The sequence below is a fragment of the Camelus dromedarius genome, chromosome 5, assembly GCF_036321535.1.
Source record: "Camelus dromedarius isolate mCamDro1 chromosome 5, mCamDro1.pat, whole genome shotgun sequence".
Lineage (NCBI taxonomy): Eukaryota > Metazoa > Chordata > Mammalia > Artiodactyla > Camelidae > Camelus > Camelus dromedarius.
In genome coordinates this window covers 15,407,750-15,422,875 of record NC_087440.1, presented here as the reverse complement: position 1 = coordinate 15,422,875, position 15,126 = coordinate 15,407,750, and the positions used below count along the sequence as shown (strand labels likewise).

Here is a 15,126-nt window from a genome sequence, read left to right as displayed (position 1 = left end):
ATTTTATAGAAATGTTATATAAATGAAATAATACAGCATGTGAGCCTTTGGGATTGGCTTTTTTTTTTCATGCAACGTGCTTCTGGGAAGATTCATCCAGGTTGGTGCATGTCTCAATAGTTCACTCCTTTTTATTGCTCAGTAATATTCTATGATATGGATGTACAATTGTTTGTTTAACCACTCATGTGCCGAAGGACCTATAAATTGTTTACAGCTTGGGGATGTTACAAATAAAGCTGCCCTAAATATTTCTATACAAGTTTTTGTGTAGACATAAGTCTTCATTTCTTTGGATAAATGCCCAGTAATGAAACAGCTGGGTTGTATGTTTCAGGGTTGTTTTATACATGTTTGTTTAGTTTGTTAAGAAACTGCAAACTGTTTTCCAGACTCACCATAGCACTTTACATTCCCATCGGCAATGTGTGGGTGATCCTGTTTATCTACACCCTTGCCAGCATTTAGAGTTGTCACTATTTTTTATGTTAGCTATTCTGATAGGTGTGTAGTAGGATCTCATTGTGGTTTTAATTTTAATATCCCTAATGGCTAATGCTCTTGAACATCTTTTCATGTGCTTGTTTGCCATCTCTATGTCATCTTTCGTAAAATGTCCCTTCATATCTTTTGCCAATCCTCAATCTTCTAACTGAATTGGATTGTTTTCTTACTGTGGAGTTTTGAGTAGTTTTCACATATTCAAGATACAAGTCCTTTGTCAGATAGACAGATTGCAAATATTTTCTCCTAATCTATAGCTTATTTTTTCATCCTCTTAATAAGGTCCTCTGCAAAGAAAAAAAATTAATCTGATGAAATCCAGTTTATCAAATTTTCCCCTTATGGATTATGCCTTTTGTGTCAAATCTAAGAACTTTTTTTTTTAAATGCACCAGCATCATGCTGCAAGCCGCCCAGGCTCCTCGCCAACTCCACGCCACTGTGCTCCCTGACTGACCGAATCTAAGAACTGACTAGCCCTAGGTCTTGAAGATTTTCTACTATGTTTTTCTGTAAAGGGTTTATGGTTTTATGTTTTACATTTGAATTCAGCATCCTTAATAGTTATAGCACTTTTCGAATTACCAACTTCACATTGGACAAGTTGTGATAATTTGGTTTTTGATGAAGTGGTCCATTTTATCTACATTGTTAACGTGTAAGGAGTTGCTTGTAGCATTTCCTTATCATTCTAATGACTTCAGGATGTCATAATATCCCATGGTTCATTCATGACATTGTTAATTTGTGTCTTCTCTCTTTTTCTTTCCCAATCTTCATAAAAAATTTGTCCATTTTTATTGATGTTTTCAAAGAATCAGCTCTTTGTTTCATTGATTTTCTCTGTTGTTTTCTTTTATTTTTCAAATTCACTGATTTCTACTCTTGTCTTTACCTCCTTCCTTCTGCTTGGTTTGGGTTCATTTTGCTATTGTTTACGTTCTTGAGATGGAAGGTCAGATAACTGATTTGAGAGCTTTTCTCTTTCCAAGTGTATATATGTATTGCTATAAATTTCCCTCTCAGCACTATTTTAGCTCCTGCCCAAACCAAGGGTAGGATTGCACAGGCTGAACACTTTTTGGATAGCTCAATATGGCAATGATTTCGGAGACTGTGGTTAAAACCATGGGTTCTTTTATCTGACTGCCAGGTTTGAATCCTGGCTTCACACTTTAGAAGTTTGGGACAAATTTCCTAGTCTCTCTAAGCTTTGGTACCCTCATCTCTACCATGTGGCTTATATAGTACCTAGGTCAAGATTAAATGACAAAATCCATCTAAGAAATGTATGCAGTATCTTTAAAATGTAAGCATTTGATAGGTTTTATGTCAGACAGACAAACTGAATCCACTGAATCACAATTACTATATGGTATATAACTAAGTTCTAAATTAACATCAATGTCAAAGCTGCATCATACCCCATTTCTCTCTTCTTTCTACATCTTCAGTTGACCTAGTTCCAAAAGACTGCCTTCTAAAGTAACATCAGTCCTTCTTTCCTCAAGGGATCTTGATTGCCAGTCCTCTCATTTTCTTTAAAGAATCACTTGAAATTTAAAACAAACAATCAAACAAACCAACCCTTTCAGGGAATCTCAGTGGAGAGCCCCTGTGTTAAATTATTCATATATATATATATATATATATATATATATATATATATATATATATATATAGCATATATATTTAGCTCACTGTTTCTGAAAACTAAATAAATTCAAGAGAAAAGGCAATTTTTACAAGATCTGCAAAATAATTAGCAAAGAGACTTTGCAATTTAGAGTCTAATTTCTTTCAAGAAAATAAAGTAAAGAGTAAGGTTTAAGGTTTCAATTAGGTCCTGTTTCTAAAGCCATTACTCTTCAATAAATTGAAAACCAATCTAATCAAGCATTCTAACTTTAATCACTCACCCATCAAGCTCAGCGGTTTCGATGTAACAGAGGCCATGTGGCTCACTACTTGATAGGAGCAGCAGATCAGCCTATTTTGAAAAACCGTGACAAAGAATGTTTGAGACGGGAAGATGGGTTGAAAGCCTTCTACGCTGCACCACACTTCCACTACTAATGAGCCAGCAGAGCCTTGGCAAAAAGTGAGAGGTGAAATCCTGTTCCATCTCTCTGCCACAGACCCCGGATCAAACCCACCCTCTACTTCCCCGTCCCTGCTTTGCACGCCCTTGACCATCAGAACATAAGCAAGGGCAAGAGACAGATATATAAAGTAACAGCCACTTCATTTATTATTTTAGTAGAAATGTATACAATTTATATACATATATATATAATTTTATATATATTTATAGAAATATATCAAATCCTATTTTCTTGCTTTGATAATTACTAATGGAAAATATAAAACTTACCCCAATAAACAGGATAACTGGAAATACTTATATGCACATATTTTAATTCCTTAGTTATCAGCTAAGAGCAGGAGGCAGACAAAGATGGGGAAAGACAAAAATGAAGTAGGAAGAAGAAACTAAAGAAAAAAATTAGAGAGGCAAGGAAAAATTAAAAGGAGAAAAAGATTAAAGGGAAAACAAGATTTAAAAAATACACAAGAAAAAAGAAAAGATGGTGGGGTATAAGGAAGGGGAAAGAGAAGGAAAGTGGGGGCTAAGCAGGAACACAGGATAGAACAGAAAATGCAGTCAAAGTAGAAACCATTCAGAGGCAGGTAGCTGGTCTTTGGCAGAGATTAATTATTCTGTTCAGTCATCCATCCGTGCTTTGGAAACAACCCATTTTGATTCAGTTTTAGAATTCTGGCAGCTTTCTACATTGGAACACTGCGTCTTTTAAATTTCAAAATTTATTTCAAAATAACTGTTTTTTTTAATAAAATCCCAAAAGATGTCAATGTCTGAGAAGAACTGATAAAAATTTTAGCAATTTATTTTGACCTCTTAGCCTAAAACTTCTCTAGCTCTGTTTAAATGTATAATTAGCATTCCCAATCTATAAACTTTTCTTACTTTTGTTTTTAAAATATTAGAATTGTGTCATTCTCAAATGCTGGAGGTTGAATTTAGATTCAGTCCACTCATTTCACTGTCTCGAGCTCTTAAATTTTCAACTCAAGAACAGGCGAGGTGTATGGGTGTGGGGGGGGGGGTGTAGTTTTGTCCAAGTTGCAATAAAACAGAGCCGAAAAAAACAAGTACCTACAAGCAGGCCCAAAAGGAATAAATGGCTTTGCGCTATCAAGGCTTTTCCTCAGCTCGGGATGAAAGAGTCACAGGCGCCTGTTACAGCAGAAATTATTTACTGGCTTATCACAATGTGACCAGAGCAAACGCACTCTGAAGAGAACATGTGAAGAGCGGATGCCACTGGAGCCCAAAATTACACACCTGGATTTTAAAGCCAAAAAAAAAAAAAAAAAAAAAAAAAACCTTAAAATTTACCTTGTTTCATTTCTCACAGTTAAATTCCAGTGAATACAGACCTAAGCGGTAGAGCTTCCTGCTCTTTGGCCTATGCTTCTCCTCTCCTGAGTTTTACAGGATCGTTTTAAACAAAATCCAGAATACTCTAATTCCTCTCATCTGTGATTAAAAACAGTTATGAAGTACAGAGAAAGGTACCTATTTGCACCTGGAGTTGCTTTTCTTCAAAACTCTGCCTAGTAGGAACTATCCAATGTCATTGTTTACTTTTGAGCTCCACTGCCTTAACACATAGTTTTGGTAAACAAGGGGAAGATTTGTTGTCCACAGTTGGCTCAAAACATGTGACTGAGCCACCACTGCCACCTGGCGACTGGATTCCTTCCTGACCGATGACTCAACTTCCTAGAGGCAGAAACTGAGACCAGAAAACCCCGTGGGTCCTGGGCTGACTTCCTGCTCTCTCTACACCATGAGTACCGGGGACTTGTACCTTCCCGCCTCTTCCCGTCACCTCCATTGTCATCGTTCTCTATGTCCTCTGAACCCGCCTTCTGTTTTCCCACTCCCTGCTCTCTGCCCTGCCCTCCCCTCACTATTCCTCTCTTCTCCCTGCCCCACTGCTGAACCTTGGTATTTCCTTCTGCTAACTTCGCCCGTCAAGTTTTTTTTATTTCATTACAGATGAGGAGTGGAAGGGTGAAAGGGCAGGACCTCCAGAGGCATCCAGCAAAAGTGGTCGGCCCACTCATCATGCTGGCCTGGCCTCCTATTTCCATGTGCACTCAGCAGTCATTCTGGGAAGGAAGGCAGGAAACCTGCAGCAACGGCCTCGTGACTCCCAGGTTGTCCTTTGCTTAGAAGTTCAGGGAAAGGAGTGGAGCAACACATGCGTGGTCCTAGGGCCCATCAAGCCCCATGACTCTGTGAGTCTCAGATCAGGCCTCTTTAAGCTGATCCCTTCCTTTCGTATCTCTCAGGGAACCTAGTTCCTAGTTGATCCAGAAACTTGTGTTTGAGCTGTAGGTGTTACAATACCAATAACCAATATTTGGTGAGTACTTACTATGTATCTGGCACTACTCCAGTAGCCTTCCTGCACTATTTTATTTAACTCTTACAGAAATCCTGAAGGCAGGTGGTGGTTTTAATCTCCCCTTTACAGATGAGCAAACTGAGGCCCAGAGAGGTTCAGTAACACGTAGTTAAGTCGGGCACCAGGACATGAACCCAGGCAATCTAAAGCATATACTGCCAGGAGTACTAAATTGAGTGAAAACTTCTTTCCTTCAAGTACTGTATAGTTTAGTAAAGGCAGAACATGATGAGGGTCCTGAGGGTCTTATTAACAAAGTGCTATGGGAGGAATGCAAATGAGAAAGAGAGTATATCAGGTTGGTAGTTGGGGAGATCTAATGGAATATTCTGGATGGAATGGAGGGCAGGTCCCTCCAGGCAGAGGAGTTAGCAGGAATGAAGCACAGGGAAGGGAAAGCAGGACTACTGGAACTCACAGGTGGGCTAGGCAGCCGCTAATTCGTATGCCCATCTTCCTTAGACTCCCCCCTTATACTGTCTTCTGTCAGTCATCGGTGCCTTTTACCCACGCCCTCCCAGGAAAGGCTCGGCTATGTCTCCCAAGACTCAAGTAATGTTTTCCAACACAATGCCCCTTCCTCCACCTTCCACAGGTAACACGAAGCCCAGGCAGCAACTTCATGGACACCTGAAACAAATACACCAGCCAGAGGAACCTTGAAAAGAATCCACTGAACATCTCTGAGTCCTCAGAGCTAAAGATGCTGGACTCATGGGTTTACTAGACATAATTAATGTTTGTTGAATTAAAGAGCAAATGAAGCAAAACCTCAAGAGATGGTAACACCTAAAAGCTGTACAATTCTTTAAGGATTTACAAAACACTCTTACAAAATTGTCATTTGATTCTCTCCGCAATCCCGTTAAGGGGTAATGTGGTTCCCACTATGAAGATAAGAAACCTGGGTAGGTCATCTCTGGTCCCACAAGCACTAGATGAGCTAAATTAACTCATGTAACATCCACAGTCTTTACAAAGAAACGGTGGAAGTTTCATCACATCTAACTGAGGAGCCCGAGGCTCCAAGAGATTGAACTCATGGCCATATGGAGCTTAAAGGGTAGAGCTGGAATTAGAACTCAGACCTCTGATCCCAAAATATATACGCTATCTTCTGGTTAGTGACAAAATCACTGGAATACAACTATGAAAAACAGAAAGCATTTTGCTTCGTTGATTTTCAAAAACCAAAACTACAACAGTGAAAAAATATTGGGATTCGGTTCTATAACCTAATGGAAAGATAAAGTTATAGAATTAGTTGGAACACCATATTTGGATCTCCCTTCATTTTTTAAGCCATTCTCACACACAGAATTCTTCTTTATTTTCTTTATCATCTCTAATACTATGTTTTATTTTTTGGTAGAAAAATTTTTTATTCTAATGGAGTCAGGAGCAGCATATGGCAGAGGGAAAGAGTGGGGTTAAAACCCAGATGGCCTGAGTTTAATTCCTGCCTCTCCTATTGACAAGCTATTTGATAGCACTGTGACTCCATTTTCTTATCTATAAAATGAGAACACTAATAGTACATAACCTGCCATCACTGGACTAATGTGAGGATTAAATTAGTTAAGTCACATAAAGACTTTACAATATTGTCTGGCATGTGCATGCAGTCATTAAAGGCCAGCTATTATTACCATGATCTTCATGACCTGGTGTCCCAAGATCTACCTGGGTCCAACAACTCTGAAGTGTCTCTTTTAGAGACCGGGGATTGAGCTCTCTGTCAGCCCCTGCCAGCTGATGACAGGGAGTAGGAAGGTAGATTCGTAATTCCAAGTGATTACAGCCATTCACACATAAAAACATTTGCTTGCCCTTGAGAATAGTTTTGTAGGTGCTGAGTAGCTACACATGGAGAAACTTTGAATGAAGTGACCTAATCAAGAAGCATGTTCCGCCATTTGGAGCACTCCCTACCACACTTAACCAAAGATTAAAGCAACACAGCTATAATTGTAGGAATCAGACAGAGATCAATGGAGATAAAAATATCACCTTTGTTATTGATAAAGGTGTTGGAGACCAGGCTCTAGGTCTGTGAGCAGAAAGGACTTGCTAATACTTCACCCCTGTTAGACAGAATCATCTAGCCCAGAAGCTGGAAGCTCTTAACCTCCAATCTGCTCCTGTAAAATTGATATTGTGAACAAGCAGGGCAGAAAGTACTCTCTGCACACAGACAGCACAAAAAAAAAAAAAGGAAGGAAGGAAGCACCAGGTCATGCACACAACTCCCTGCCCCCAAACTCAACAATCAGAGAAGTCACTCCCAGGAGAGGGGAGCAAGCAAGGGGGTGCAAGACACTGTTACTTTGGGGCTCTCCCTCCATGTGAAAACAGGAAGAATGGGACCTAGGGAAGAGCAGGGAATAAGCATTTCCACGCCATCATGTAGCCACAATAAAGAGGCTACCTCTACACTGTCCAGTAAGGTAGCCACAAGTCACACATGGCTATTTAAATCTAAATTCATAAAAAATAAACAGAATTTAACATTCAGTTCCTCAGCTGCACTAGCCACATTTCAAGTGCTCAGTATCCACGTGGTGCTACTGGCTGTTCTGTATCTGAACAGCACAAATATAGAACACTTCCTTCACTTTAGAAGGTCCTATTGGACAGTGGGGATACATGGATCACTGACTTCTTGAAAACTCATCTAAGCATGCAATTCACTTTAAATTAGTGCTAATGATGCACCCATGGAACCGGTTTCCTTCCACCTGATGCTCGCACTTACACTTGACTTCCATGCTTCATTCCACAGAAAGATTTTCAATAACAAGCAAGTATGCATGCTATAACATAGAAAATACAACTAAAGGCCAATGGAAGTGCAAAGCAGAACATCCAAGAGAGAGGGCAACTGGGAGCACAGATATGCAGTCCGTGAGATCCTTGGAGTTAGGAGATTTGAGACACAAATTGGACTCCTGCCTTTATGGGAATCACCCCAGAGAATCTGATAAATGAACATAAAGTGAGTTCAATCTGATATTTACCCGTTAGAGTATATCCACAGAACTTTTGAAAGACATTGTTTGTGCTGAATACTTGAGGCAGAAATTACCCAGCGTTGCATTGCCCCTGACGTATTCAGTTCCAAATAAAATAATAGTTAAATGTCTGGAGTACTTTAATTTTTTGATAATTCCACTATAATCTAATACTATGTCTGGCAAAAACTGCCAAAAAATTTTTTTGAATGCATATATCTTAGAATTCCACATATGCCCATTAAAAAAACATTTATCTGCTTAGAAGCACCAAAACTTTTTCATTGTGATCATTTTAATTGAAAGTAGAACTAAAATGAGTTATATGGGGCCGTTTATTCAAGCAAAGAACCCTGAATATATGTGATCTTTTCTTAATTACAGCATATAGATCTGTTTATTAGTACCCCATTGATTCAGAACACCTTAAATTTTCGAAATTTTTATCTACTTTTGTTTCTGTCTTCTTTCCTACAAAAGATTGATATTAATTCATTCAACTAACATTTATTAAGTGCCCCCTGTGATCCAACGTGGTATCAGGTGTTGGAGGCCAGGCAAAGCAATGTGCTCTTTGCCTGTAAGAATCTTGTAGTCTCAGCTCAGAGAATCACAGCAAGTAAGGGCTGAAAAGGGACCTCTGAGATAATACGGTGGTCTTGCACCTACATGTGACACATGAAGAAATAAACCAAAGGCAGAGGGGATAAAGTGCTGTCACTGCAGGAATGGAGCAAAGACTCCATTCTCATCCATTCCCCATCTGGTGCCCCTACACTGTATCTTACACTAAGCCTCCATCTTTCATACAGGGTCTGTCCTTCTAACAGATGCTACCCCCAGTGTACTGCTCCTTATCTTTAATGAGCTGGAAAATAAGTTGGATAAGGTATTTAAAATTGTGTCCAATGTAAAAGTAAATAGATTATGAGAACCTGGCAGACTGTCCCATGTCTAAGGAACCTAGGTTACAAAGCGTGGACTTTGAGACCTCAGTTTTGGCTGCAATGACATCTTTTTGCTTATTTTTGGTTCTCAGCTACTTTACAAAGAATTGAGGTTGTCAGGGAAATAAGCACTTTTCTATTTAAAGTGTGAACTCTGTTTGAATGGCCTGTCCACTGAATAGTCAGCCGCCTTAGCGTGGGCTCTTCCAGAGAATCAGTACATACAGACGATGCATTAAGGAAAGAAGACTGTTTCTGAAAGTGAATGCTTAAGAATCTCAACTGAGTTGTTCTTGCAAATAGATCTTGGGGCCATCTGCTTTTTCCTATGGGAAAATGTCTCAAATTTAATGATGAACACAACTTGATAAATAAAATGGCATTAACACAAAAATTATCGTAAGTAATCTAATATATATTTGACATAAAGATTACAATAGTTTGAATTTTAATCTCTGATCTGGATGGCTGTTATAGCCCTACATTTTATATGAACTATAGTTTGGTCCAAGTATTTTAGTTATTGAACCGATCCCTTGAATGTCATTAAGGAAACTGTAACATAGGCAGCTTGAGAATATAAATTATAGTGCATTTGATATACAAAATAAAACCTCATAAATAGCATTTATTAAGAACATTCAAAAGACATTTTCTGACTGATTATTCAGGAAAGAGTATCCATTTTCTCTTTCTCTAGCTAATCATTTCTTCAAATATATTGCAAATTAACAGTATTAATCCCATTATTAGGGGACAATATTCAAACTGTGTGAGAAAAAAATATTTTTTAAAGTACTCTGGGACATTTTAAAAGCTCTTATTTACAGCAAAGGATTGACATCCTAATTTTAAATCTTTCTTAACTATTAATTTAAGAGATCCCAAAGGAAATAAGAAGGTGATAATCATTCAGCCTTATTAGAGTTACTATATCATTAAAAGTCATTAGTCAATTAATTTTATTTTTAAAAATTTTATAATTGAGACTTTTTACTAATACATTCTGATATTCCTTCCTTAACTATACTAAATTAGTACAGATTTACTAAATTTGCAAATATAAATATTTTATGTACATATGCTATTTTAACGAGATAAATTCCTTAAATACTAAATACTCACAGCAACAAATTGGTTATTTTCTAATTTAATGATGTCTCCCACTTTGACATTCATCCATTTTTCATTCTGGAGTCTAAGAACAAAAACAAAATTAATTTTTTTCAGGAACAAAGAAGAACAATGGAGCATCATGACAGAAGAAGCAGATAAAACTTCTTTCTAGACTCTAAATTCAAAGGACCTTCTATATCCAGAAAGAGAAAGAAAAATACCATATGGGATCACTCATATGTGGAATCTAAAAAACAAAAACAAAAACAAACAAACAAACAAAAACAAAGCGTAAATAAAGGACAGAAATAGACTCACAGACAGAGAATACAGACTTGTGGTTACCAGGGGGGTGGAGGGTGGGAAGGGATAGACTGGGATTTCAAAATTGTAGAATAGACTACACTGTATAGCACAGGGAAATATACACAAAATGTTATGATAACTCACAGAGAAAAAAATGTGACAATGAGTGTGTATATGTCCATGAATAACTGAAAAATTGTGCTGAACACTGGAATTTGACACAACATTGTAAAATGATTATAAATCAATAAAAAATGTTAAAAAAAAAAAAAAAAGGACCTTGTATAAGTATAACAAAGTCTTTATCAGAGTGATGTGGGAACTAACGCCCCGAGAGGTCAAGGGATTTGCCCAAGGAAACCTGGGGCTAAACTCAAAAAGCCCAACTCTTGGCTTTGTGCTGTTACCACCCAACAAGGTGCCAGTTTTTTACAACAGCTGTTAACACTTATTTGCATATCCTTGGTCAGAACATTAAAAAAAAAAAAAGCCAGGGGTGGGGAGGAGGGGAATATATTCAGTCATCAACATTCTTTTCCAACTATATTCATAAGCATAGAAACATCACTGTTGTTGTCTCAGAAGTCTGCTTAACTGGAGACAAGACGTGAAGGAGGAGACAGGCAAGGGAGAGAGTTCAGGGCTAATATTCAAGCAAGAGGAAAAAGAATAAAAATTTTGGAAAAGGCAAGAACAACAATAGGTGACAAAAGGAAGACTGACCCAGAAAGATCACCTACAAGTCATCCAGAGCACGCTGGCCACAGCACAGCTTGGTGGCATTCAAACAGCTAGGACCAACAGCTCAGAGTTGAGAACACGGCCAAGATGCTGCACTGTTTTTTTGGTTTTTTTGGAGGCACATGTATATAATGGAGCCCCAAGTCTACCCTTGGTCAAATTCAAAAGGTTTGTGACAAAAAGCTATCGTGTCTCGTTGGTCAGGCCCCGCGGGGCTATCTGGAAACAAACCACCTGTGGCAGTATCCCTGATGCTAATCATCCCTTCTGAAATTCCCTGAAATGTAAACCAGCTTTGTTTCCCAAGTTGGAAACCCTCCTCACACTTCTTTCTCAGTGATTCCCTTTTAGGAGAGAAGGTTGGGACCTGAGAAGAGTAGGGCAGGTTCCCCAACAAGTTAAAGTGGGCAGGTTAATTTCATGGTGCAGTTTTTTAAAAACAACCTAATTTACTTGTTTTATAAGCTGGAAAACAGTTTTAAATATTTATACAACTGTGAAATATGCCTCACACTATCAACCCTGCTGGGTCATTTGGCTTAAACAGTCAAAGAATTTTTCTTTAATACAGATCCAAGTACATGCTGTTCTGGAAAATTTTCAATCGCAGCATTTTCATCTCCAGCCAGAATTCAATCATTTTTCCAACGCCATACTTCTCTGCACTTTATCTAGTTCGATGAAAACAAGAGAACCTAGGATGGCTTTAAATCTCATTTTATTTATTTTTACAGGTACAGATAGATTATGCATGGACTTATTTCTTCTGGGGGTATCTTCTTTGGAGCATTTGTGACCTTCTCAGGGGACAGCATCTCAGATAAAGGACCATGTGAATGGACCAAGACGGAGTCCAAGTCTTTCGTTACAGAAACTGTACCGCTACTGAATTGCCCCGAAGTTTCTACTGAAAGTGCATCTGCTTCTAGGAGAAGCTGAGATGACACTAAGTCTCATTTCCAAACTCCTATTCCTCCTACCTGTATACTGTAAGTTCTAGGAAGGGACCACATCCTACCTCTTGCATCCAAATGTAAAAATCAACCCAAGTGAAAAGGAAACGCTACAGGATCTCTTATACATTTTTAAATGCACATCTGAGTTAAGTCTGCACAGGTAAGTAACAATAGCCACTATTTAGGGGAACAAACCAAAACCTGAGTTTTCTTACTTAAATTCTTACTTATTTTTCTCAAATTTAGTATCATAATATTCCCCTCAGCCCCATAAAAACCAAAACAATTGGAAAGGTGTTTTTAAAGGTCTGGGGGTATCCATGGGAATCACCTGAATTAACTGCTACACCTGGAAAAACATCAGAATAAAAATCTCTTTAAGAAAAATATTTACAAAGCCTCACAGCATGCAAAGAATCCCAATAAGGAACAATCTGATATGCTAAACATAACGTTCTATTGGGACAATACAGAGGAGTGATAAGGCAGAGAAAAACACCTTTCCTCGTGCTCCTCCTACCCACACCCCATTTGTATTTTACCCTCTACTTTCTAACTTCTTAAATATTTCCAAAAATAGAAAAACACTTAGAATAGATCATTTGATCATCCTTTACTAAGATCTCATCATGAATCTGCTAATGTCATCCAAGAGGCCAAGGAAACAGGGAATACCTGTAATACGATTTACGAGCCCAGGCTCCCTACTTCATCTTGCTCTACTCCTTTTTCTCTCTTGCCACCTGCCTGCCCTCTGCCCGGAACATACAGTTAGGATCTCCGCTTCCCAAAAGGCTCCTTTGTAACTCCAGGTATCTTCCAACACCTACTCTATCCGCTCCGCCTATCCCAATGGAAAGTCCTTCCCTAAAGAGGAACACTCCAAATACTTTGCTTCCAAAGCCCATGACTAACAGTATGTGAAATCTTAAAAACTGTCTGGCACGTGCATGTACAAGTTTCAAAGGACACATCAACTCTGTGGGCGATGAGTTATAGAGAACTTCACCAGACAACAATGTAGTTTGACACATTTTTCTGAACTTGAAGCAAAGTACTGTTGTGAAGATACCCAACCAAGGGATTTTCCTCACAGGAAATATTATCCAAAACTAATTAGCAATCTGGCAAGAACCAGCAAGTGGTCTTCCCTGGATGTTGACCGTGACCCTAGCAGTATCTAGCTACCTCATCAGTAATGTACACAACCTACTCACTGACACATTTGTCAGATTTGTAGACAGAGTCCTACCGAGAAGAGCATGACCCTTACAAAGAGAGATTATGATAGAAAGGCATCTTATGACTTGATGAGGTTACCAGAAACTGAAAAGGAAGTACAAAATAGATTATTTTAGAGAGAGTCACAACACTCTACAGATGTAATTAGGGTTCTGAAGGAAAAGGGCCTGGAGATACTGATAAGCTATATGCTGTGTGTGATGTCTTGGTTAAGCTTCTTATTTGAATATGTATCTGCAGAGCAATCAATGTGTATAATATAATCAGAGAAGGTTTTTTTTTTTAAAAAAAAAAGTCATTTCCTACTCTGTCTTACCTGTACTTAAAATCATAACTGTACCTAACTAGGACCTCAGAGACATACTTCCATGAGCACTAAGGGTCATAGCTACAGAAGTACCCAAACTCACTGAACAAGAATAAACTGATAAAGATCTGCAAAGGAATTTAAATCAAATATATTTTAAATCCCACCATTTTTCTTTTCCTACTCACAACCACTACCACTGACTACACGACATCAAAGACATATTAGCAGGACTAGAGGGACAAATAGGAAAATTTCCTTTAAAGCTCATCTCCAAAATATTTCTAGACTTCTAAGATTTTAGCTTGCATTTTCTCATCATCCTGGAACAACAAAAACAGACGCTCCCTGGCTCTCCATGTGTGGTGCAGCTGTTCTCAGGGCTCATGGTTGAAGCAAGTTTGCAATGGAGCTCTGAGGGGAGCACAGGATGGCCTCACGGGCTATGACAATGACACTGGTCCATAGACTCAACATCTTCAAACTTTGTTTTTACCTTTGTTAAGAAAAAGCCCTCGTGCGAGGGGAGGGTATAGCTTCGTGGTAGAATATATGCTTAGCATGCAAGAGGTCTTGGGTTCAATCCCCAGTACCTCCATTATAAATAAATTAAATAAATAAATAAACCTAATCCCCCGGCCAAAAAAAAAAAAAAAAAAAAAGAAAAGCAGTCCCACTCCAGTAGAGGATTTGCAGTACATAAATATTCTGAAAGGAAGTTAATTCATGTAATTGCACTAAATCAAGAAATTCTAAGATTTTAAAATATGCTTCAATTTTCAGTATCATCATGTAATTGCTTCAGGTTTTGAAATGAACATACATCTAGCTGATGCTTCCTTGAACCAGATTTTTCAAAATAGTTGGCGTAGTAAGTTAGCCTTTACCTATGTGAGCTCACAAGCCAGTCACTACATAATAAACCAACATTCAAGAAAAGGACTCATAAAATTTAAATTCCAAAGGTACTACCTACCTAAAGAAAAGAGAGTGAGCTAGCACCAATCATGCTCCATGTCACTGCGCCATTGGCTCCAGAGACTTGAAATGATATATTTACCTCGAGCAAAATACAAGCCCATTGCTAAAACTTAGGGACAGAAGGAGGAGATCCTCACTGGTCTTCTCCAGGCTTCTGTTATCCTTTCCACAATCTAATGTCCCTGATTGCCCATTAGCAACACAGATTCCTGAACAGAGGACTTCCCCCAAAGCTACAGAAGCGATGTTGGGGTACTAGAGACAGAAGATAAAAAAGAAGGGCAATATAATTGATTTCACTTCATTTACCATACAATCCACATACATTCTTCTCAAGCCTACGTCAGATCTATAACACGCAAAAGCATTCCTCTGCTCACGCAGACTTAGTCTCATTTAGTGCTAACATAGTCCAGGGACTGTGCTGATCCCTTCATGTATAGGATTTTTGCCAAATAAAATTGTGACACCCAATTAAATTTGAATTTCAGATAAACAACCAATAATTTTTTAGTT

The 15,126-nt window shown here is 38.4% G+C and overlaps 1 protein-coding gene across 7 annotated transcripts in view; it reads right to left on the bottom strand.

Annotated features, from left to right (window-relative positions):
• The window catches only part of ATP8B4 (ATPase phospholipid transporting 8B4 (putative)), a 211,440-nt gene that overhangs the window by 109,887 nt on the left and 86,427 nt on the right, over positions 1–15,126 (bottom strand). For all 7 annotated transcript variants that reach the window (XM_064485612.1, XM_064485615.1, XM_064485614.1 and 4 more), the window contains 2 exons: positions 10,087–10,159; positions 2,424–2,494 (listed from right to left, as the gene is read on the bottom strand). In XM_064485612.1, the coding sequence (XP_064341682.1) occupies positions 2,424–2,494; positions 10,087–10,159 (144 nt within the window). The remainder of the gene's footprint in view (positions 1–2,423; positions 2,495–10,086; positions 10,160–15,126) is intronic.